At 30.6% G+C, this 26,725-nt stretch overlaps 1 protein-coding gene across 3 annotated transcripts in view; it reads left to right on the top strand.

Annotated features, from left to right (window-relative positions):
* Positions 1-26,725, top strand: part of LOC143054337 (mutS protein homolog 5-like) — a 42,333-nt gene that overhangs the window by 11,058 nt on the left and 4,550 nt on the right. For all 3 annotated transcript variants that reach the window (XM_076227332.1, XM_076227323.1, XM_076227341.1), the window contains exons 3-22: positions 3,213-3,336; positions 5,112-5,192; positions 7,433-7,495; positions 7,989-8,110; positions 8,632-8,741; positions 9,013-9,048; positions 9,725-9,810; positions 12,937-12,982; positions 15,595-15,733; positions 16,715-16,777; positions 17,387-17,458; positions 17,890-17,946; positions 18,428-18,500; positions 19,799-19,908; positions 20,424-20,501; positions 21,145-21,190; positions 23,755-23,796; positions 25,013-25,109; positions 26,030-26,119; positions 26,580-26,706. In XM_076227332.1, coding sequence (XP_076083447.1) covers positions 3,213-3,336; positions 5,112-5,192; positions 7,433-7,495; positions 7,989-8,110; positions 8,632-8,741; positions 9,013-9,048; positions 9,725-9,810; positions 12,937-12,982; positions 15,595-15,733; positions 16,715-16,777; positions 17,387-17,458; positions 17,890-17,946; positions 18,428-18,500; positions 19,799-19,908; positions 20,424-20,501; positions 21,145-21,190; positions 23,755-23,796; positions 25,013-25,109; positions 26,030-26,119; positions 26,580-26,706 — 1,662 coding nt within the window. The remainder of the gene's footprint in view (positions 1-3,212; positions 3,337-5,111; positions 5,193-7,432; positions 7,496-7,988; positions 8,111-8,631; positions 8,742-9,012; positions 9,049-9,724; positions 9,811-12,936; positions 12,983-15,594; positions 15,734-16,714; positions 16,778-17,386; positions 17,459-17,889; positions 17,947-18,427; positions 18,501-19,798; positions 19,909-20,423; positions 20,502-21,144; positions 21,191-23,754; positions 23,797-25,012; positions 25,110-26,029; positions 26,120-26,579; positions 26,707-26,725) is intronic.

The raw sequence follows: 26,725 nt of genomic DNA, 5'->3' as shown, positions 1-26,725 counted from the left end.
CTTTTCTGCTTGTCAAATCTAATACAAACATAAAATTTACCACATCAAAACCTAAACTGGATAAACAAGTCGCATAACAAATCTTGATTATACATTTCAAGTATTGTACAGAAATATTTGTGCATAGCTAATCTACTTTTTATTAAATTGATGCAGAAAAGAACAAAACACCCACACACATTTCACATCTGCCAAATTTTGGACCAACATCGTAAAGTTACAAAGCTCTACATAAAAACAGGTTAAAGTTTTGAAGTGTACTGACCCTTTACTGTATTTAAAAACAAGCATTTAAATGTATAAATAGAGCCACTAAAAGGATTAATTGTTTGAAATAAGAGAATCGGGATGACAATCCTTGTGTTCTAAGAGATGTTTGAATATAGCCTTTATTAGTTGGATTAAATAGGAAATCTGCACTTTGATAGAGAGGGTATTAACAGTGCAAACATTAAGTCAACACATAGTAGTAGATATCTAACAGACAAGAAATTGACAAGGTTGTCAGATTTGACGTCACTGTGGTGAAACAGTTTGATGTAATGTTGATAACTGTTTTGATAGTGTCAATCAAAAATTGTCATAAATAAAAACAATTTTTTCATATAAAAGTTTTATGATCTGTTATAGTCATAAAGTTTTTTAAGAGGTTAATGCTAAAAATCACACCTTTTTAACTTGAGGGTAAATTAAAAAAAATAAAAAAATATTTAGTAATTTTAGAGTCTATTACTTAAAGCCATAAAATAATGTTTCTTGATTTTTAAAAAGTATAACCCTTTCTTTATCTAGTAACATCAAAATAAAGAATATTAAAATTTACAAAACCCATTTACATTTCTTATGATGGAGGGCTATATATTTGCATATACACATTTTGGAATAAACATTCACATTTTGGAATAAACTTAAGTATCAAACAATTAACTCCCAAAAAGGGAAGCTTGGTACTTATTTTTCTATAAAAAATTGTTTTAAAAAAGAAAAATATTTAGAATTGCAGGACTTCAAAAAAAGACAGTCAATTTGTAAATTAAGAATAAGTGCTCACTCTTTAAAAATTGAGACAGACAGATATTCAAAAAAGCATATAGAAAGATCTGAGCGTCTTTGTTCTAATTGCTCACTTGGTAAAGTTGAAGATGAGCTTCATTTCTTATTAGAATGCCCTCTTTATGATATTCAAAGGGAGGATTTTTTTCATGACATTTCTAACAATTGTTGTAATTTTATAAATTTAAATAAATCTTCTAAATTTTTATGGCTCTTGACCCAAGAAAATGTTACTCTTATGGAAAAACTGGGCTGTTATATTTGTGACTGTTTTGAATTAAGGAGATCAGGTATGAACACTGACACCAAGTCAAGTAAATAATTTGAGAATAAATACATATACATGTATAATGTAATTTTATTATTCTTTTATTCACAATATATATGTGGTTTTTAGCTTGATTCTGACCAATGCTTATATTCCAAATATATATGTATATGCCTCTATTGTTGTTGTTACCAATTATGTAAATCAATTGTATCTGATTTTATGCCCTTTATGGGCCCTGTAATTTGGGAAATAAAAATATTCTATTCTATTCTATTCTATACATTGTATTAAAATGAAATTAATGAAATAGTATGACAAATGAAAGTAATAGTAAACGACCAAATATTTTTTTTTTTATTTATTCCTAAATTATCATTGCCACTAAAAAGCATAGATAAAAAAGCTAAAATTCCTGACCAGGCAAGACTATGAAAAACAATTTTGTTGAGAATCTGATAAAATGAAATTTAATTACAACTGAAAAAAGATAGGAAGGAAAATAAACAAAACCTGAACCTGTTTACTTGGTATAAATTATTTCAAAGTTTTTTAAATTTTGAAACTTATTATTTAGTGTTTGTGACAATTTAAAAGTATTATGAGTTTAACTTTATATGGAGCATAAGTAACGCTCTAGTAAGTCCCAGTAGGTGATTTCATTGCTGAATAAATGTTCTGAAGCTCATTTTAAATATCTCACTGTGATATAGCCTTGTTGTCAGTAATGCAGCGTAAAGCAACCAACAATCAATTATTTTAAATACATGTTAGTTTTTATCTGTAAACCTATTGGCAGGAATGTAAAAGTTTATATTTTTATGCGTTTCTTATAGTTAAAATTTTGTATTAGATTTTATAGTTTTTTCCTCCATGTTAGAGAATGTTCAAGCTATTTAAAAGGAACACTTCCAGGTCAATAAAAAGGATGTTTAAAGAAGAAGGCCTTAGATTCTAACATTTCACCTGTTCTTACAAAAGTTAAAGGTACAATTCCATCCCATCCCAATTTAAAAAGACCTCAGATAGTAACATTTCACCTGTTTTTTACATAAGTTAAAGGTACAATTTCATCCCATCCCAATTTAAGAAAACCTCAGATAGTAACATTTCACCTGTTTTTTTACAAAAGTTAAAAGTACAATTCCATCCTTCCACACTTTAAAAAGACCTCAGATTTTAAAATTTCACCTCTTTTTACAAGAGTCTAAGGTATCACTCCGTCCCACTTCAATAAATTAAAAAAAAAACAATTTAGAATAATTGTTCCATGCAATATATAAAGTATAATAAACAATACACTTTTTAAGGAACCTTTAATGAAAGAAGGGCGAATTAATTACATATGTTACAAGTTAATGTTTTACTGTTTATTGCCCAGGATAGAAGATTGATTAACACTAAAATTGATACACTCCATTAAATAATCCCACATTCACAACTAGGGAAGTTTTCTGTAATTTACAGCCGATTTATTATTGTATCAAAATGTGGCACAAACAGCTTTCCATGTCTGTAATGAGAAAATGTTACAACAGATATCATAGATACTCATTTAAAGCCTAATAAGAAAAGAAAAAATCTACTTGACCTACATAATTCTTTTTCTCTCTATTATGAAAAGGCTTTGTTAAATCCTTTTGAAGTAGATCATACAAGTTAAAATTATGTTTGGACTGCTCTGATGTACATGTTTATTTTTTAAATGTATTTAGAAAAGTATGTTTTGCAATATACTTTTTTGTACAAATGTTCTTAAAAAAACAGAGTGATTTAGTTTGGCCTCTTGAGGGGGAATTTTATTATTGAAAGATTTTTATCATTAATAAATTTTATGATTTGATTTTGGTGTCATAGATTTTGTTTTAATAATGTATAATTATTTTTGTAGATTTATATGAGTATATTTTGGCAAGGTGGACGACTTGGTCTGGCCTATTATGATATAGAATCAACACAGATACATATGATGATGGACAGTATTGAACATGACGACTTTTCTCTGTTACAGCGAGGTAACCTACTCATTCAATTAATCCAAACCACTTAAATCTCCACTTTCATCCAGATCATGGATGACCGGCTGCCTATTAAAAGTTCAAATAACTGTATTTAAAAAAAAACCAACATTATATCAAAACTAAAATAGATGGACAGAAACTGTATTAAGCAAAAATGATCAGCAAGACAAAATCTACAAATAAGTTAGTACGAGTGAAATCTATAATTGACTCCTTAATTAAGTTATTGACCTTTAATGACAATTTTTTACCAATTTTTGCCATTATCTTGAAAGCTATAATAGATGAATAGAAACTTTGGAAAGCTAGATAAGATCTTCAAATTCATCAACAGAACTGAAATTGTTAGTTTACTCTTTTAAAGTTTCTCGCCTTTAATGATTATTTTTTCTACAAATGGCCCTTATTAAAGATACAGATGTTTAGATCCTCTAGTTTTATACATAGTGTGAGAGGATAGTGGTCCAACCAACACTATTTCCTAGAATTTATGTCAATAGTCTTATTCTAATAATCTGACTAAAAGGAATGTAAAGATATAAAGTTAGTTTTCAAGTGATATGGTTTCATTACTTCTGGTTTAGTAATCTCTGAAAATGAAATTATTTTTTTACTACAAGTACAATTAAAAATTTGATATTACTCAGTCCAATGATAAAATGGTAATTCCAGGGTGGTGCCTTGATCAATTAGATCAGATTTTATTTATAATATAGAAGATTAATGAAGTAGTAAAATCAATTTGTTTGTAAATTACTAATGAATCAGAAATTTCAAGGTAAATTGATTTGTTGACAGATGTCAATGAAGTTATAAAGTGATTCATCATCTGATACAAAATATGTTCAGTTTTTACTAGAAGCAAATTCCTCAAATACAAGTATATGATACTTCATCATTGCCAAGAAAAATGACTGAACTTGAAAATTCTTAGTCACTTGCAATTTTGAAATTTTGTCAAAAAGGGGAAATAACTATGAGTGTTTTTATTACTAATAATTTAAATTGATCATTAGTTATCTCCCATTTGGCTGTACCTGTGGTTGTGTTACATGTTCTTGTTATTTACATATCTATCTATTTGCATCTTTGTGGTTCTTTTTAGAGTTTTGTTTTAAGTATTTTTCTTTTCAAAATCATTTTAAGAACATTATGCTGAAATTTTGCAAAAGATTGAATGAAATGAATTAGGAAATTGATGACTTGATTTCACAAAATAAGAACTGCTGTGAACTAGTCACTTTATATGCAGCTTATGTGCAGTTTGTAAGATACATTGAGTACATCACAATTGAAAATTACAAAAAAACAAAAGAATGGTAATGAACTGTTATGAAAGGTCAATATTTTTTGAAAAGTTATTCAAACTCCCTCCCAACCGTTTAAATAAATAATTAAAAGCCTCTCAAATAACCTTTCGTGGAATAGCCCCATCTTCTTTTTGGAAGGCTTTATATTGTAAAAAAAAAATTTGAATTTCAAACAACTTGTTTTTTCCCACTTGTTTTCCCCCCAAAAAGTCATATTTGAATAAAAGTAAGGATACTATCTAATTGATATACCATGAGTTATATGACATGAGAAAAAAAACCGAGTTTGAGATGTATTTCAGTGTACATGTTTTTGTGTTTGTTATTTATATAATATATTATATTCTAGTGTATTTTTTTTTTCTTTCATTTATATAACATCATATTCTAGTGTACGGTATATATATTTCCCTCTGTTGTATACATATTAATGTATCTGTTTAACATTTTAACATATAGTGATACGACAGATAAATCCTGTGATCGTTGTACTGAGTTCTAAACAAGATGACAGACTGATTAAAACACTCAAGCCTATAGGTATGTTACAAAGGTGTAGAAAGGGTCAATGTTTTACATTTATATTATGCTTTTACATATAAATTGGAATAACAGGTGCTGCCGTAATGAAAAAGGTAAATTTGAAGAAAGAACTTTCTCCAAATTAGACACTCAGACATGCTAAAATTGATGAATTTAGAATTGATAATAAAAATTTCATATTTCTAGTGCCAATTATTTTGGCTGTTAAAAGATCATCAATCATATATACACTTTTTAATTTTTCCTTATTGTTTTTAACAACTTTAAAAGGGAATAGAAACCTAAGGCTATCAGTTTCTGTTTCACAAAGTCTGAAGGCTACAATAATCAAGTTCCTGTAATAGATTTAACAACTACAGGCTACAATAATTAAGTTCCTCTAATAGATTGACAAACTTCAAAGGAAAGTTTATTTCCCTATATATGTAATTGGTTGTTGTAAATCAATATACTGACTTCCTTATATGTATGTAAAACTGGTTTTGTTTTACATACGTTAACATCTACATATGCAAAATTTACAATTAAAAATTCAATGTATCTGTCTTCAGGTCATCTATCAAACTGTAAAACACATTTATATTGGAGAATTTCTGCCCGAATTTAAAAAAAAGAAATAATCAAAGAAATCATGAACTACCAATAGCAGAGCTGTTTTTAAGTGGAAATAAAATAGATTGATTCCTAAATTATTAAAATGTCCGAAATGTAGGTTATTTGATTGTAAACTTCTATTAAATGGCCAATAGAAATGTATTATATGGTTTCACTTAGAAACAAAAACATTTATGAAAAAATATATTTTAATTGTGTTAATGTTATGGTTTTCATTTAACTCTTAGCACTTATTATGTACACATACAATCATATTTGAGAAAGGAAGTCACAATACTAAACAAATTAGTTCAAAAATTTCAAATACTGCTAAAATTTTTACCTTTGAACTGAAATAAATATATTTTAATGTTCATATTTTAGTTTATTTGATTGATTGTTGCATTTTGATTATCATCACTTGGCATAAGTTTAAAAAAATCTCCAGCTCTTTTATAACTAAGTGAATCAAAATCAACTTTGACCTACATCTGCATATATGCATTTATTGCCCTAAAATCACAACTTGTACCAAGTTTTTAATTCCTGACTTTTTCTTGGAAAAAAGGAATATGTCAAAGAGACAACAGCCCAGACCCAAAAAGCTGACAGCAGCCGAAGGCTACCAATGAGTCCTCAACACAGCAAGAAAATCCTGCACCCTAAGGTTGGTCTCACCTGGACCCTAACTCTGTCAAATGTTTGTCTTTATTTAGGAGTTTTTGGCACTAAATGATTATTTTGACCAATTTGCAAAAATGATCAGAAGTAAAAGATTAACAGAATTGTAATCATGGCAGACATTGTCATTCAGCTCCTTGTAAGAGTGGTTAATCTTGATAATGATTTTATAAGGTGAGCCTACATACATGTTATACCCCATGTACCAAGTTTTGTTTTTCTTTCTAGGTATTTGACATTTGCCTTGTCAACCCAACTCCTCAACAGCTAGACAGATATTGATGAAATTTTATTCATTTGAAGAACACTTTTTTGGGATGTGCATACAAAAATATAATCTCAGTCCTACATGTTCAAGGGGAGATAATAGAATTATATACATATTGCAACATACTAATAGTATACTACAATGTGTAGAACGCCACATGCGGAGTTTCGGCTATGTTTGACACGGGGTGGCAATTTCGAAGCGAAGTAGAACGCCACATGCGGAGTTTCGGCTATGTTTGACACGGGGTGGCAATTTCGAAGCGAAGAAAAACTATCAAAGTAAGTTCAAGTATCAAAATTTCTTTTTTTAGAATTCTCAGTACCATATAATGTATTGCACGGATGGAACTGAAACATAATTAATTTCCTGCAAGCAGAAGCAGTCGTTTTCAGTGCTCTGTTTTCTCAAACACCTCTCCCTAGTTTTCTGTGTTTCAGATTTTGAGACTTCATATGCAAATTTCTGGATGAAAAACTACTTTAAATGACTATTTAGCAATACATTATATGGTACTAAGAGTTCTAAAAAAAGAAATTTTGATACTTGAACTTACTTTGATAGTTTTTCTTCGCTTCAAAATTGCCACCCTGTGTCACACAAAGCTGACACACCGCATGTTGCATTCGACAAGGTGATACTAGGACAGAGGATTTAAGATCACTCATATTTCTATTTTATTTTATTATTATAGTTACTGTGGAAACAGATGACGAAACTGAAGATGTTTTACAGTTTTTGCCCAGCATTGATTTCAGTATGTAATTTTATTATGGCAAAGTAGCTTTGCATTAAGTTAATAATATATAATATTTTATTTTTTTGGAAAGCCAGTAAATGTTAACATTCATCTTAGATTAACTGAATACACTTCCACTTATGCTGGTAATTTTATAATGAAATGATGTTCTGGAAATTAATATGGTACATACAACAATATCTTATATATGTGTGAACTTTCCCGAAGAATTTTATTTTTACAGATATGGAAGGGAATGTCATTAATTTTTTTAAAGGATAGATGTCTAAATGAACACATGGTGGACCCAAATACCTAGACCCTCAAATGAAAACACTCTATATAATGTGAATACTTTAAAATGTTACCAAATATTATTTTTTTTTAAAGTTGTGTGTTAACTAGGACAATTCTATGATGTAAAATAAAGTTTATGAGAATTGCATCAATACCAGTATTGAACAAATGTTTAAAATTGATATGGAGCAATAGAATTTTGTTTGAATTTCAGGTGCTGATATTTGCAAGAGAAGAATATTAAATCTAGACTTGCCATCTCTCCCTAAACACTATACAGAGTCAGAGAGAACTTTGTATATATCATCACTAGTACCATTTGATAATCAATGTATGGTATGTTTAACTTATTTCTTTATTGTAGTAAATAAACCATTTTGTAAGAATTTTTGGCCTTTAGCCTTCAGTTTCTTTAAATTTCGTTTAACAACTCCACTACCACTGCTCCCCAGACCCCCATAACAAATGGTAGGGGGTATATATGAATTACTATTTCTGCATTTAATCTCTCTATGTGCCTATAAAATGCAACTACTTTAAACACTTTGATAGATATTTATGTAACTTCACACAGTTGTAGAGCACTAGGGCAAACTATAATCTTCGTTGTTTATGTTGAAAGGGAGATAAATCAACTTTACTTGCTTCAACTTCCTACTCAAAGGTTAGTGTTTTAAATTTTAAATTTAACTGTCTGTAGAGGAGAAATATAATGTAAAATGGATTGTTGATAGAGAGAACATCTTAAATATATCTATTTACTCTACTGGTATTGACATGGCAAAAGTTTCCAAGATTTTCTTGACTTTTCTAACAAAGGTCAAATCTGACAATGGGTGATTTTTTTTATTTTACAGATCAGAGCAACAGGAGGCTTGTTAAAATACCTGGAGAAAATGAGAGTTGGTATAGAACTTGAGGATACAGATGTCAGAGTACCTATACTGGACATAAAAACTTTTACTTTGTAAGTATTGAGCTGGCAGATGCTAAGGAAGGTACTTGTATTAGACAGGAAAACTGAAACAATACAAAAGTCAAGACTTATCCATTTTTATAGGGGAAAATGTTTGGGTCATTATACTTGATATATTACAAGATCAAAAATAAGTGATGGATGTCAGTAAAAATCCATCTTATTGAGGTCCAAAGATGGCCACAATTTTATACTATCTTAGGTTTATATATTTAGATATAAGAAACAAACCATTGAGATAAATCTTTATTTCTTATTTCAGGGAAGACCAGCTTCTCCTAGATGACATTGCATTTTGGTAAGTGATTTAGGATATGATTGATGCATGTCGAAGAATCAGTATAGGTAGTTTATACATAAAAGCATTTGACAAGAATCAGTATAGGTAGTTTATACATAAAAGCATTTGACAAGAATCAGTATAGGTAGTTTATACATAAAAGCATTTGACAAGAATCAGTATAGGTAGTTTATACATAAAAGCATTTGACAAGAATCAGTATAGGTAGTTTATACATAAAAGCATTTGACAAGAATCAGTATAGGTAGTTTATACATAAAAGCATTTGACAAGAATCAGTATAGGTAGTTTATACAGAAAAGCATTTGACAAGAATCAGTATAGGTAGTTTATACATAAAAGCATTTGACAGTTATGGGAATCATGAATACAAACATTAGTAATTGTTTAATTTATTCACACCTTAAGAAGAATGTGAACACTCATGTTTTTTATTACAGTAAACTTATGATCCTTAATTTTAAAAAGTGTTCAGTAACTGATTTAAAATCACATTTATTACCAGTACAATCTTGACAGTTGTCGAAGTATCCTGTATGTTGTAGAATTTACACTTTTCAAAAAATATTCAGTGTAAACAATAATTTATTGTGAAAATATAAACATAAACCTTAAAATAAGGTAGTTTCATTTCGATTATTTATGGTCCATACAAAATATTTTTTTCTTTTAGTGCCTTACAGATTTTCCACAAAGAATTACACCCATCTGTTTATAAATCAGGACAAACTGGTGCAAAAGAGGGACTCAGTCTATTTGGTATTTTCTGATAACATATTTTTGAGTTTTAAGGATCATCAAATTCTACATTGTAGTTATGATAAATTTACATCAACGAATTACAGTTATTTTGTTAGCTCACCTGGCCTAAAAGGCCATGTGAGCTTTTCTCATCACTTGGCGTCCGTCGTCATCGTCGTCTGTCGTCGTTAACAATTTTTCAAACATCTTCTCCTCTGAAACTACTGAATGGATTTGAATGAAACTTAAAATGATTGTTCCTAAGATTATCCTGCACAAAGTGTGTGCTTCGATTTTTGATCCGTCAAAAAACATGGCCGCCGTTACTTAATATAGAACATAGGGGTCAAATGTAGTTTTTGGCTTATATCTCAAAAACGGAAGCATTTAGAGCAAATCTGACATGGGGTAAAAATGTTCATTAGGTCAAGATCTATCAGCCCTGAAATTTTCAGACGAATCAAACAAACCATTGTTGGGTTGCTGCCACTTAATTGGTAATTTTAAGGAAATTTTGCAGTTTTTGGTCATTATCTTGAATATCATTATAGATAAAGATAAACTGTAAACAGCAAAAATGATCAGCAAAGTAAAATCTACAAATAAGTTAAATATGACCAAAATTGTCAATTGACCCCTTAAGGGGTTATTGTCCTTTAATGACAATTTTTTCACAATTTGTTCATCATATTTGCTAACTTTAAAAAATCTTCTCCTCTAAAACTACTCAACCAAATTCAACCAAACTTCAACTGAATGATCAGTAGGGTGTATAAAATAAAGTTTGTGTTTTATTTTCTATTTTGTCTAAAAACATGGCCGTCATGGCTAAAAATAGAACACAGGGTAAAATGCAGTTTTTGGCTTATATCTAAAAAACTCCAGCATTTAGAGCAAAAAAGACTAGAAGTTAAAATATTTATTAGGTCAAGGTCTACCTGTCCTGAAATTTTCAATTTGCAATTTGCAAAAAAAATAATTTGTTGTGCTACTTCCAAAAAATAGAAAATATTCTGACCAGAAAAAAAACCATGTCCCCCTACAAGTTAAATGGTCCATGCCTAACTGTTATTAATGAAATTATTTAACTACAGGTATTTACGATGATTAACTATAAATCGAAATATTTTTATCTTCAAGCAACACCGTTGTATTGTGTTTTAAGGTTTACAGATGCCTGTCCTTCCATTTGTCTTGAAAACTGAGATTTTCTCAGCTACTTTGCATCAGATTGATTTAATATTTGGTATGAAGATTACCTCAGCTTTGTTGTGACAAGTTGTAAAGTATAAGTGCTTTTGGCATGATCAACAAACTTCATCTTGTTTGCCGATACTATAAAATGTTAAAATTTTCGTAACACTTTTCTTAGCTTAAATGCTGTAGATTGGTTTGGCATTTTGAAGTGGTCAGTTGTACAATGCTTAGCAGTCAACTATTTTAATTGAAAGAGATGTCAATTTAAAACAAAATCACATAAAATTGGCTAAAAATCTAAATTTTTTTTTTTGAGACTCGAAAAATCAATATGGGAGGGGATGAGAATTGAGGATTTTTTATTGTGGCCATATTTTAACACACTAATACTATGGTACTGAGGTAATCTTCATAGTCAATGTTTCTTAGTTAAGGGGTTCAAAGTTTAACAATGTCCAACATAATCTACCTACCTATTCTCTACCTAGCAGGGTAAAATTTTATTTTAGAAAAAGATGTATAGTAAGTACATGTATGCAAGTTTTTTCTCTTAATAAATGATTAGTTAAAAAAATTGTCTTGATCATTTTTGTCGTGCCTGCAACTTTTGTTGCAGTTAGCTTGATATAGGGATAGTGATCCGGCGGCAGAATTGAATAACTATATTTGGTACGTGCGTTCCTTGCAAGGTCCTCATGCCTGTCGGACAGTTTAAACTTGACCTCGACCTCATTTCATGGATCAGTGAACAACGTTAAATTTTCGTGGTCAAGTCCATATCTCAGATACTATAAGCAATAAGTCTAGTAGATTTGGTGTATAGAAGAACTGTAAAGTGTACATGTCCAACTGGCAGGTGTCATCTCACCTTGACCTTATTTTCATGGTTCAGTGGTTATAGTTAAGTTTTTGTGTTTTGGTCTGTTTTTCTTATACTATATGCAATAGGTCTACTAAAATTGGTGTATAGAATGTTTGTAAGGTGTACATGTCTAGCTGACAGGTGTCATCTAAGCTTGACCTCATTTTCATAATTCAGTGGTCAAAGTTAACTTTTTTAGTTTTGGTCTATTTTTTTAAATCTTTATGCATTAGGTCAACTATATTTGGTGTATGAAAATATTTTATGATCTATATGTCGGTTACGCAGGTTTTATTTGAACTTGACCTCATTTTCACAGTCCATTGCTAAGGTTTAAGTGTTTGTGTTTTGGTCTCATTTTCTTTATTTATAAACAGTAAGTCATATATATTTGTAATATTGAAGAATTGTTAGCTGTACATGTTTGCCTGGCATGGTTCAATATGTTCAATAAGGCATTGTTTACCAGGTGAGCGATTCAGGCTCTTGAGAGCCTCTTGTTTTTGTTTTTGCTTTGAATTTTTTACAGTATTTTTATCCTTGATATTTTTAAAGTTGTAGTGTCACCTGCAAACTGGAGACGTGTTTCTTTTAAAAAAGAATAAAACACAGAAAAATGGTACAGATAAAAATTCAACCAATCTGAATAGAATAGACCATGCTTTGATCTATCTCATGTAATAGTTAATTTATTGTATCATTCTGGAATAGCTAATTTTTATGCCCCATTTATGTGAATTATGTTTTTTGGTCTGTGTGTTCGTTCGTCAGTCTGTCTGTCCCTCTTCAGGTTAAAGTTTTTGTTCAAGGTAGTTTTAGATGAAGTTGAAGTCCAATCAACTTGAAACTTAGTACACATGTTTACCATGATATTATCTTTCTAATTAGAATACCAAATTAGAGTTTTTACCCAAATTACACCGTCCACTGAACACAGAAAAGGATAGTGTGAGTTGGGCATCTGTGTACTATGGACACATTCTTGTTTTATATAGTTGTGGACAGATTAATGAATCATAATTTACTGTAATTGAAGTAGCCATTCCTATGTATTTTTTAAATGAAATATGTGTTTTATTACACAGGTATATTGAACAGGTGTAGATCACAGATAGGTAGCAGGCAAATGAGGTCAGTTAAATAAAATTAGAGAATAAAGTTTATATCCCATAATTCATCTGGACAGCAAATATTTTTAATTATAATTTCCCAGCATCCAAGAAATAGAAATGTCAGATAGTTAAATTTCAGCATGTGCACTTGTTTTAGTGTTAATCATATTTCGAGTCTGCTTTTTCCAGGAAACAAAGAAATGTTTTCCAGAAGTTATTTTTGCTATATAGATATGAGAAGATGTGATATGAATGCCAATGAGACAAATCTTTAACCAAGTCACAATTTGTTACAGTGAACCATTAATGGTGAAAGTATGGCCTTCAACACAGAGCCTGGACTCTCACCAAACAGCAAGCTATAAAGGGCACAAAAAATACTAGTGTAAAACCATTCAAAACAGGAAAACCAACAATCTAATCGATATAAAAAAAAAAGGAATCACTTATGAACCACATCAACAAACGACAACCACTGAAAAACAGGTTCTTGACTTGGAACTGGTACAAACAAATGCAGCAGTTTTAAATGTTTTTTAACAGGTTCCAACCTTCACCCAAATGGTTAATTATTTTATTGTTCACTGCTTGAATTTTTATACGACCGCAAAAATTAAAAATGTTTTGGTTGTATATTGGTATGACGTTGGCGTCGTCGTCGTTGTCGTCGTCGTCGTCCGAATACTTTTAGTTTTCGCACTCTAACTTTAGTAAAAGTGAATAGAAATCTATGAAATTTTAACACAAGGTTTATGACCACAAAAGGAAGGTTGGGATTGATTTTGGGAGTTTTGGTCCCTACATTTTAGGAATTAGGGGCCAAAAATGGCCCAAATAAGCATTTTCTTGGTTTTCGCACTATAACTTTAGTTTAAGTAAATAGAAATCTATGAAATTTTGACACAAGGTTTATGACCACAAAAGGAAGGTTGGGATTGATTTTGGAAGTTTTAGTTCAAACAGTTTAGGAATTAGGGGCCAAAAAAGGGCCCAAATAAGCATTATTCTTGGTTTTCGCACAATAACTTTAGTATAAGTAAATAGAAATCAATGAAATTTTGACACAAGGTGTATGACCACAAAAAGAAGGTTGGGATTGATTTTGGGAGTTGAGATCTGAACAGTTTAGGAATTAAGGGCCAAAAAGGGGCCCAAGTAAGCATTATTCTTGGTTTTTGCACCATAACTTTAGTATAAGTAAATAGAAATCTATGAAATTTAAACACAAGGTTCATGACCACTAAAGGAAGGTTGGGTTTGAGGGTTTTGGGAGTTTTGGTCCCAGCAGTTTAGGATTAAGGGGCCCAAAGGGTCCAAAATTGAACTTTGTTTGATTTCATCAAAAATTGAATAAATGGGGTTCTTTGTTATGCCAAATCTAACTGTGTATGTAGATTCTTAATTTTTGGTCCCATTTTCAAATTGGTCTACATTAAGGTCCAAAGGGTCCAAAATTAAACTTAGATTGATTTTAACAAAATTGAATCCTTGGGGTTCTTTGATATGCTGAATCTAAACATATACTTAGATTTTTGATTATTGGCCCAGTTTTCAAGTTGGTCCAAATCGGGGTCCAAAATTGAACTTTGTTTGATTTCATCAAAAATTGAATAATTGGGGTTCTTTGATATGCCAAATCTAACTGTGTATGTAGATTCTTAATTTTTAGTCCCGTTTTCAAATTGGTCTACATTCAAGTCCAAAGGGTCCAAAATTAAACTAAGTTTGATTTTAACAAAAATTGAATTCTTGGGCTTTTTTGATATGCTGAATCTAAACATGTACTTAGATTTTTGATTATGGACCCAGTTTTCAAGTTGGTTCAAATCAGGATCCAAAATTATTATATTAAGTATTGTGCAATAGCAAGAAATTTTCAATTGCACAGTATTCAGCAATAGCAAGGAATCTTCAATTGCACAGTATTGTGCAATAGCAAGAAATTTTCAATTGCTCAGTATTGTGCAATAGCAAGAAATCTTCAATTGCACAGTATTGTGCAATAGCAAATATTTTCAATTGCACAGTATTGTGCAATAGCAAGAAATATCTAATTGCACAATATATTGTGCAATAGCAAGAAATTTTCAATTGATTGGAGTTATCTTTCTTTGTCCAGAATAGTAGTTGAATCAACTTAAATCATTGTTTTATACAATATACAATGTATATTCACTTTTACTACCAACTGATAAATTAAATTAATTAATATTTTATGATGTATTTAAATTAGTAGTTATTGTTGCAAACTCCATTAGAAATTTGAATTGAGATCAGTTTTGGAAAAAGGGAAAGGAGAATGTGAAAAAAAAGGGGGGGGGGGTAAATTTTTCTCATTTCAGATTTCATAAATAAAAAGAAAATTTCTTCAAACATTTTTTTGAGAGGAGTAATATTCAACAGCATAGTGAATTGCTCAAAGGCAAAAAAAATATTTTAAGTTCATTAGACCACATTCATTCTGTGTCCGACACCTATGCTGTGTCAACTATTTAATCACAATCCAAATTTAGAGCTGAATCCAGCTTGAATGTTGTGTCCATACTTGCCCCAACCGTTCAGGGTTCAACCTCTGCGGTCGTATAAAGCTGCGCCCTGCGGAGCATCTGGTGATAATTATGTTTATAACAGAGTATGGTTTTTGAGGCCTTTAAGAGATCAGTCTGTTCTGAAGCAGCGACATGATGCAGTATCATTCTTCATCACCCCAAGGAACATAGAGATAGTGTCAGCTCTGTCTGATAACCTAAAAAATGTCAAAGATATACAGGTAATTACTTATTATATTATATCAAAAAAAGGTATTCATTAAAATACACTCTTTAAGCATCTCTAAGAACATAACAAATTTACAAAGTTATATTATGATTTCAAAGGGTTGTTTATGAATTAACCATTAGTATTGATAGGATGTACATTGATAAATGATTGTGCTAGAATCAAAATAATGTAACAATTGGTAAAGAATTATGCTTAGTGAGGTCTGCAAAATGTGTTTCTTACCCCCAAGTAGTTTGTGAAAATGCATTAGTCAGCATCAACATTAAATGGAAATACAATTGACTTAAAAATAATGAAACCGTGATAAAATTTTATGTCAAATAAAGTTTGAATGGAAGGAAATAGAAGTGAAGCCAATCAAGGGGAAATAACTTGAATTTTCACATTGTAAAACCAATTTTGCATATTTCATTAATCTGATCATTCACAAACAAACATGTTACAGGTTTGTAAGATTGATTGATATTTGTTTTTTTAACGCCACTTTTAAGCACCACATTAAGGCTATTTTGTGGCGGCCAGTTTTTATTGATGGAGGAAGCCAGAGAAGACCACCGACTTTTGATGGGAAATCTGACAATCCTAGTCGAGTAAGATTGGAGTCGAGTGCACCTGCACGAGCGGGGGTCAAACTCACAACCTCAGTGTTGATTGGCTAGTGATTACAGTAGTAACTATTTAGACCACTCGGCCACCGAGGCCCCTAGGTTTGTAAGAGGACATTATGAAGTGTATGACAAATTAAAAAAAAAAATCTTTTTTATATCACAAATATTCATATATTTGAGAATTATCTATTTCTTAAAAATCTTCCTTTGTAACAAAAAATATATTGAATCAGGGAAAACAAGTTACCATTTAAACTTATCCATTTTGAATGCAGATTTATTCCATTTACATAGTGGGATATGAGATTATGTTTTACGTTGATATAGACTAGAATTAATTAGTTAAATTTTATTATTTCCAGAAGGTTCTCTCAAGAATGCAACAATCTCAGGCTTCAATTGGTGATTGGCAGGCTCTCTATAGAGTATGTATAGACTATTCAAATTCTAGCATGTTATCACATTGAATTGACCAACTGTTAATAGATAACTTTATTGTCATTCTTGTCAATGCTCATTGGGAGCATAAGATAACTCTAGATGCTCTTTTGTCTCCATTTTTTGTCAGATTATAAAGAAACTTCGATAAAATGGTCGCATTGAAATTTCTCAGACAAGTTAGAAAGTCAGTGATGATCAACTATTTTTATTTTTACTAGTTATGCCCCTTAGAATCATAAATTATATGGGAAATGCTGAATTTGTAGGGCCATTCCTTTGGTCAGGGAATTAGATTAAGAAATTTTAATGCTGAAAAAATTAAACAAATGAAAACCATACTATCACTAAAAAATAAAACAATAAAAATATATAATAAAAAAATAAAGTAAACTTAATTTTTGAAAGCTTATAGGTACTGAAGTTAAAAAAAAATCATTAATTGTTATTTGTATTGTCATTACCATAGTTGTATGTCAGACTTCTGTTATGCCCCAAAAATAAGCACCTATTGTCAGTTTTTTATTTAATGAATTATTTCCATTTTGTATATACTGATTGTGTTCTTTTAATAGTCCACATGTTTATCTTTTCAGACCACATACCATGCAATTAGTATAGGAGACTTATGTAAAAGTCAGTCACATTCCATTGATATATTTAAAAAAGTAAGTTATATTTAAAATTTATGGCTTTCTATGTTACAGCCTATTCCATGTACATGAAAGGAGTCCTCTGTGCATCAATATATGTATTTATCCTGCAAGTGACCTTACTGTTATACTAATACAAATACAGCTGATATTTAAGACACTAAGAAGTTATTGTCTATATATTTGTATAGAAATTTTATGTGAATAAAAAGAAAAGTTGGGTATATTTCAATAAGACAGAAACCCACTGACAAAATCAACTATGGTAATTTTACTGTCTTCACAAAAGATTGTTATCTGTTCAATGTTAAAAGCTTCAGATTGTCCTGAGTCTATGAACTTATCAATAAATTGAACAACAACCGTGAAATTTCTAACATATTAGCTTAGGAAACAAATTGATGGTCAAGGATAACTAAATCTATAATAATCTTTTGATATTACAGGTGTCTCTTAAATTTGGAGAGGAACTACACAGAATTGCAAATCTGATAAGTAAAATTGTAAGTTAAATCAATTGATGCATGATACAGGTATTAAAAAATACTTTGAAGAAATAAACTGCTTATTTAATGCAAAACCACAGGTTCAATAGGTCAGAGTTCTTTGTTATAGCTTTGCTAAGTAAACTTTGCAATATAATTTAAAGCTTCATTTTATATGTGCCCTGGAATATACACTTGTAATGATGAATGGCTGCTTTGGTGAAATTGTGCAGATTTTGTCACTGCTTTTTGTAACATTACAAATTACCTGAAAGAGACACAAAGCATAGTTCAGTTTAGACCTGTAACTATTATGACATTTTAAAAAGAAAATTGGCTTATATTGCTCAAGTATGTACTTATTTTCCTTTATTCGCTATAAACTGAATATGTAAGAATATGTGACAATTACATACCGGTATATCAAATAAAGTAATTATAGAGTGAACTATTAGCAAAGTCTGATTGAAAGAAATCATTTTTACAAGTTTTGTTTTAGGTAGATTTTGATGAGATGAGTGTGCAGAACAGATTTGTTGTCAATCCTAATGTAGATGAAGATTTAGATGAAAGTATGTTAATATTATGTTTTGTAAATGGATCTTTGTTTCAAACTATAAGAAGATTATAAAAAATGACAAAATTAATTGTGATTGTCACATTTATTTGTTCTGCCTAACAGAAGTTCCAATGGAAACTTTGTAATAAACATTGTCATAATATCTATTCCTGTTGGAACAAATATTCTATACTATTTATTCCGTTAGGAACATATACTGTAATATTTATTCCTGTGGAAATAATATTCCAGAATATTTTTTCCTTTTGGAACTTATATTATGAAGGATATATATTTGATTAAGCATTTTGTCAAATACAGAACGGTTAAACACGACTTCAAACCCCTAAAAATAAAGTGATGTTGTTAAATAGATGTAAATAAAATATGATTATAAAAGATCTTTTAACATCGTAAGAATTCTTCACAACTAAATGACACTTTTTTAGAAATAATTCTTGCAAGCCTAAGATTTGGTGGACATTTTCACCTGCACTGGGCGGTTATTTTTAAATCTTAGTCCCAAGCATTAGGGAGGAATAATGTTGCAAATAAATTGGCCCAGGTCATGGAAAAGTGATAACAAACCTAAGGATTACTAAATGAAAGTAGCATGTCAAAGTGATAACAAACCTAAGGATTACTAAATGAAAGAAGCATGTCAAAGTGATAACAAACCAAAGGATTACTAAATGAAAGTAGCATGTCAAAGTGATAACAAACCTAAGGATTACTAAATGAAAGTAGCATGTCAAAGTGATAACAAACCTAAGGATTACTAAATGAAAGTAGCATGTCAAAGTGATAACAAACCTAAGGATTACTAAATGAAAGAAGCATGTCAAAGTGATAACAAACCTAAGGATTACTAAATGAAAGTAGCATGTCAAAGTGATAACAAACCTAAGGATAACTAAATGAAAGTAGCATGTCAAAGTGATAACAAACCTAAGGATTACTAAATGAAAGTAGCATGTCAAAGTGATAAAAAACCTAAGGATTACTAAATGAAAGTAGCATGTCAAAGTGATAACAAACCTAAGGATTACTAAATGAAAGTAGCATGTCAAAGTGATAACAAACCTAAGGATTACTAAATGAAAGAAGCATGTCAAAGTGATAAAAAACCTAAGGATTACTAAATGAAAGTAGCATGTCAAAGTGATAACAAACCTAGGGATTACTAAATGAAAGAAGCATGTCATATTGAAATTAAGATATAAAATAATTTTTGTGCATAACTTAAATCGAATTTTAAATGATTGCACTGCATTTATAATGTAGAAGTAATTATGTGGGCTTTTTTTCTAGAGAAGAGACGATACAATGGTTTACCAGATTTTATGACACTAGTTGCTAAGGAGGAGTTGAACAGATTGAGTGAAGATATAACAGAATGCAATGTTATTTATCTACCTCAGGTATTTTATCCTTAATTTTAACAGGTATTAATGAACCCATGTCCACTTCTATATATATTCATAATGTATCAGAATCATATGTTTCAAACAGTTTTTAAATCTATTATTGTAATAACAGTTTAACAGAGGTTAGGGTTACATGTTTCATTTAAGCAACTGCTTGTTTGATTTTATTTGTTGTTATATTTGTTTTTCTAACCCTTGAATAACCCAAATCATTTGTATATCAGCTGATCAATTTAAATTGAACTAGATGAAAGTAGAACTTTTTTTACTATTTTACTTTTTATTAAATATGTTGTCTTCATTTAGCTCAGTGTATAAACCCTGAAGGTAAGGTTAAGCTAGGTTTTTGAATTATTTCATTGACCCTTAGTACCTATAACTTTTAATAATCTGTAATTAAATAATTTAATTATGATCTATAAAAGAAATGTTTCATGTGTTTGAATTGATTTTACTTGTCTTTAGCAAAACTTGAAACTGTAAATTTTATAGACTTTGATATTTTGAAGCTTGGATATTTGCTAGCAATCCCTAAACCCAGTGATGGTTCAGATGATCAGTATTCCATGGAAGATCTAGAATTTGTGGTTAGTATTCTGTTATAGATACAGATTACACAGATTTAAGTCAGAAAATACTGAATGGAATTCATTTAGGTGTATTCTTTTTATGCCCCACCTTCAATAGTAGAGGGGCATTATGTTTTCTGGTCTGTACGTCTTTTGTTCGTCTGTCTGTTCGTTCATTCGTCAGTGCGTCTGTACGTCCATTCGTCCCGCTTCAGGTTGAAGTTTTTGATCAAGGTAGTTTTTGATGAAGTTGGAGTCCAATCAACTTGAAACTTAGTAAACATGTTCCTTATGATATGATCTTTCTAATTTTAATGCCAAATAAAAGTTTTGACCCCAATTTCAAGGTCCACTGAACATAGAAATGATAGTTCGAGTGGGGCATCCGTGTACTGGGGACACATTCTTGTTTTCATAATGGTTAAACCATTAGGTTGTGTTTAATTTTGATTGTTTAATTGTTAATAAGGTATAAACACAGATCCTAACAGAAATATATTATAATTGCCTCCCTTCAAAATTGAGGCAGGGGCTTAATTAGAGGGTTAGTCAGTAACTGGAAATATTAGATTTTCTTTTCACAATGTCTGACAACATCACCACTGCATCGGGTATACTGTGATTTACATGAGAACTAATTAGTATAAAACTCTTTTATTAGTTTATGTCCAACAATATGTTGCACTATAGAAGTGCTAGAACAAGAGGTAACTAAACCTTGCTGTCTCAATTATCAGATTTTATACAATACAATATATTGAGTACACCAAAGTACCTGAGGTTGCAGTGAAACTTCTCTAAACTGGTCCCTCTGAACACCTGTTCTGCCCTAATACTGGCCAAATCAAATATACTCAACCACACACACACATTTAAGGGAAATAACTCTTGGTGATTTCCCATTTTCAGAAAACCTGCTGACTGCCATGGTCCTATGGGCAGCTGGTTTTGAGAAGTTTCCCTTTATCACTAACCCTTTAATGAAAAAGTCTTTCACATACAGGTTATACTGTATCTATAGCTACAAGAGCAGGTAAAAAACTGTAACAATACCAGGGCTCACACTACTTCAGAATTATAGGGAGAAGTGACTTCTCTTTTTGAAACTGATAGGGAGAAGTGGTGAGATTTGAAAGAGAAGTGCTCATTCGCGCAGTGTGCTACAATGTTTGGATTTTGCTATAGTATAAGGTTCATATGTAAATAATGTTCTTTTTATATTATTCAATTCATATCTGAGTATACAATTTAAAGTAACATTTCAAATTAAAAGTTGTTTAAGTTTTACTAAAGTTCTTGTGAGAAACTATCAACTAAATATTTAATATCTAGCACCTGAGACTACACATGTGTTATAGTAGTCTCAGCTACCACTAGAAAAAAATATTTTTTTTATTTTAAAAAATGTAAAGAAATTATAATATATCAATTACAATTCAATTCTAACCTATCTTGTGTATGAAATTCAGTGTTTCTAATCAAAAAATATAAAAGTTTTTAAGCTGGGCCATAATATAATTAATAGTCTCAGAGTTAAGCAACTTTGTAACAATCCATAAAAAATATAGGGAATTATATACACCAATCAATTAGATGTAACCAAAAGTCTCTTAATGCGTGTGGAATACGTTATTTTTCCCTTTGGGATCAGTATTCTTCTGTCAGCTGTTCCATACGTGCGTCCCTAGTAATTATTGTAAAAGTACGGATTTCGTTCATAGCTGGTCCGGTTCAGATCCGTAGTTTAGAAATCGGTCAATACGGACGAATGCAAGAAAATTTACAAAAATAAACGATGTTTGACAAGTTATTTGGAAAGGAACATGACGTTTTTAATGCAATAAATGGATTAAACATATACTGGAGGCAACTTTTATCACTTTTAAATGAAGTAACAAACTTATTTTGCCGCCAAAATTTAGGTTGATGTACGTTTTCGAGTAACAAGCACCGGAACTTGCGGAAATGCACGAAGTGATAAAAAGTTGTATTTTTATCAAATAACCTGCTACATACTGCAAAGACAATGCTTCAATCTCTTTTCTTAAGATAATGAATCGTTTATGTCTAAAATTCTTTAATTATCAATGATAATAAAATGATCATCAACTTGGAAAAAATTGAAAATGTCCGATGACGGAAGCAACTGAAAGTGAGTATCGTCAAGAACAGGGCGACTTGTTTTCGCTTTTGGGGGTTGGGGAAAGCGAAGTGACAGTCGGGAAAGCGACTTCCTCGCCCATGTCGCCTGGTAGCGTGAGCCCTGAATACTTTATTTTAAGAGGGTTACACAGTTAGCTATATAACTAATCCACCCTGAGGCCCTCATCAAAGCATCCACCTTGTCAATCCATTTGTTTAAAATAAAACTTTCTATTTTTCAGTACTATATTATGAGTGGATATGCCAAGGAGGACCCTATGTGTGTAACATTTTGTTCCTCCTGTCATATTTACGAATGCAATAATTCTCTGTCTACCATATATACCATAGTTCATTGGATCACTTTTTTCGACGGAATTAAGGTGACAAGTCTTCCTGTGGATTGTTACCATGTGTACTGGCATGTTTATGATCTGGGTCAGGGTGTTAGTCAATATCAAAGCAGGACTTCATATTCATATCACATCTCATCAACACATTCTCATTCCAATATGAATGTAATATTTACCACTGGATGTTATATATGAATCCATATTATCAGAATTGTGTGGGTTAATTTTGAATAGTAGAGGTATAATTGTTTATGTGTAATCTGTTTATATTGAGACAGCAAGGTATTGCAGTTTATTTTCTAATTCAATTTTCATTATATTTTTCAGATTATTTGATTTACATGCTCATTTCTGAATAAATTGTTGGTTTTTATCTTTTAAAATGATGAATATGATTTAGAAAAGTTAAAATCTGCATGCCTTTCTTTTTTCTTTTTTTAGAGTTTTATTTTTTTTTTTCTCTGTTTTTACTTTCACTGGAGTAATGTACTCAATTACAACAAATAAACAAAGAATTTTAAACAAAAGTAACATAGTATTCATGAACAACTGCAAATCAAATGATGGTCAACTCTGTCAGAAAATAATAGCAGATTGAATACTTTATTTACATATCCTTTGTCTTACTTGTGAAATCATGAAATAAATTTAACATGCTTGTATTTTGATGAATATTTGAGCAGTTATGTCTGACTGATATTAGACTATATCTCTATAAAGAAATTTAATATATTTTCATTAACATAATTCATTTCTTTATTGTCATTTTGTTTCAGAGCTTGACAGGTTACTAGGAGATACTCAGTGTGATATACAAGGTAAAAGAAAACGTGTTTATTAAAAATGAAGATGCAATAAGATTGTCAACAAGAACACTCTTCAAAAGAGACCATACAAGACAGAAATTAACTATAGGTCATCGTACATCCTTCAACAATGAGCAAAGCCAATATTGTATAGTTAGCTATAAAAGGCACGGAAATGAAAAATGTAAAACATTTGAAAGGAGAAAACTTAAGGACCTAACTTATCATAAATTATTTATGTACAAAATATTGAATGAAAAACAAATATGTAACACAGCAACAAATGACAAACACTGAATTACAGGCTCCTGTTTGGGACAGGCACATATAGAATGTGCTTTGTTAAACATGATAGTAGATCCCATCCTGGGACAGGGGTGTAACAGTTCAGTACAAGAGCAAACTATAAAAATCTGTTGAGAAAGGCTTAACTCATCAGATAGATACAAATGGAAATACCTCAAACAAAAACACATATTGGATGTGGACAGTACTTGTACATCCCACAACAAAAAGACCTTAAGTACAGATCTGAGGGTTATTATATGAATATTGGGGAATATTGTCCCGAGTAGAATTTTATATTGCACTAGCTTGCGAGTGCAATATATGTTCTACGAGGGACAATATTCCTCAATATTCATGCAATAACCCTTTTATTGTATAGCAATATAATATTTGAAAGTAAAAATTGGTTTGAACTAAGATTTTGTCGTTGATGATGTCATGAATTTTGATAAATTTATTGCACTAGTGCAATATTGGAATTAATTGCACGCTAACTTTTTTTTCTGTGGGAAATATTATATTGCTATGCAATAATCTCTGTTATTGACAGCCAGTTTAAAGTCAATAACAACTAACACAAAAAATCATATGTTTAAGACTAAATTATCAATTTAGTTAAGTACCGGTAGGTGAACAAATCATAAGTTTTATTTGCCTTTTAGTGTGATGCACATTTAAGTAAAATATACAATGTAAACAAACTCAATTTTATGGCAGGTGCCTTTCAAATCAAATCTGAAGTCACTTCTGTGCAGAGGTTGTTTAATCCCTCACTTCTGTTGATGGTCACCATGAAATTGTTCATCTTCCATTGGATGAAGTCATGTTTAAATTATAAAAAGATTACTTTAGATAAGGTTAATTCTATATTGCATTATTTCATTGCAAGGGGAATCAACTTAGACTATGATACATGAAATTGATATACATTTTTTGGCAGATCAGGAGACCAGTATAATGCACAAGTTGCAGAATTCAATCCTTGAACATACAAAGGCTTTGTTAGAAGTTTTGGAGCTATGTGGAGAACTAGACTGGTATGAATGATTTCATTTGAACACAAAATATCAAGCATAAATTTTTTTACCACAAACAAAAATGTGAAACAACTTAAGACCAACTTACATGTGTATTTTTTTTTTTTTTTTTTGGAAATAACCAGCCATATACACAGAGTTTACATTGGAACCATTTCTGTGTCTCTGTCACACTTTATGTTAATCTGAAACTCATAGATAATGGCACAACAGAAGCCAACCAGAATTTTAAAGATTCTTCTACAGAGCACACAGTATTGCACCTGCTAGTTTATTTGTTTATCTTGGTTATTAGGGGTTTACCTCACCAAAACATGGACTTGGTCAGTTCTGCCAATATTAGTCCGTTTGTTACTACACAACTCTGTGAATTACAGTCAAACCTGTATTAAGCAGTCATTTTGGGGGATGTATCAAAAGTGACTGTCTAAGACATCTGTCAATACCTGTGGCCTGGATTAAGTAACAATTGTTGTGGTGTTTTCAATCAAAAAGGATGTCCTACTTTCAAACAGTGAAATAAAAAATGGCAGATCCCAGTGATTACATTTGAACAAAATGTCGTTATATGTTCCTATTCATATCCCATCAGAAGATCAAGGTGACTGTCAAGGCAGGATTTACTGTAGTTGGATAAAATTCAACAAAAACTTTGAACAGCTTTTTCTTCAGGGTATGCAGTTGTGCACCTGCGATTTAATTTTTTATCTAAATGATTTTTGAGGTTACCCTTAAGTTAACATAAATTAAGCAAGCCATTTCTGCTTAGACAGCATTTATCACAGGTGTTTCATGGAAACCACATACATTTTTTACTATTAACTTCAAAACAGTGATGCAATACATTTTCCTGCGACTTTCCTATGTTTTTACATGTATTATGTTACAGTTGTACAAACTTTTCCTGATTTCTTTTTCAGTTTATTGGCATTTGCTACTTGTGCTAAAGAGTTCAATTATGTTAAACCCAAGCTGGTACCAGAAAATGTTATAGATATTAAATCAGGCAGGTAAGAAACTGAAATGTAATCTATTGGGATTTGATATTATTCATCCCTTGGATTAAAATGGCTTAAAATCTTATATTTTGTACATGAATTGGTAAAAATAACATATTTTGTAACTTCTAAAGTTTCATCTGCATTTTTAATGCAAGTAAGCTGGAGTTATCTCCCATGTTTAGACAGTGAATTGCATTTAAGTCTCCACCACACAGTTTTCTGATATAACATATGTCTGATTTATGCAGGTTAAATTATTATAGTGAAATTTGTGAAATGAGAAATGGAAATATTGAAATAATTCAAAAAAATATAAGGGTACAGAACACGCAAGATTCTGAAGTTTTCCAGAATTTTGCTACTAAACAAGAAGCCAAAAGCTACAATTTCTTTTGACACTTTCCATTTTCATTTGTTTGAGGAAAGGCATCTAAATATTTTAAGCATATTTTCTATGATATATTAATAGACATCCACTTCAAGAATTGTGTTGCAGTCCCTTTGTACCAAATGATGTATGCAGTGGCCAAGATTATAGTAATATCAAAATCCTGACTGGACCTAATGCTTGTGGGAAAAGTGTTTACTTAAAACAGGTCAGTTCAATTTTAAGGA

Source organism: Mytilus galloprovincialis, chromosome 1 (genome assembly GCF_965363235.1).
Source record: "Mytilus galloprovincialis chromosome 1, xbMytGall1.hap1.1, whole genome shotgun sequence".
In the NCBI taxonomy this organism is placed as follows: Eukaryota; Metazoa; Mollusca; class Bivalvia; order Mytilida; family Mytilidae; genus Mytilus; species Mytilus galloprovincialis.
This window is presented reverse-complemented; position numbering and strand designations above follow the sequence as displayed.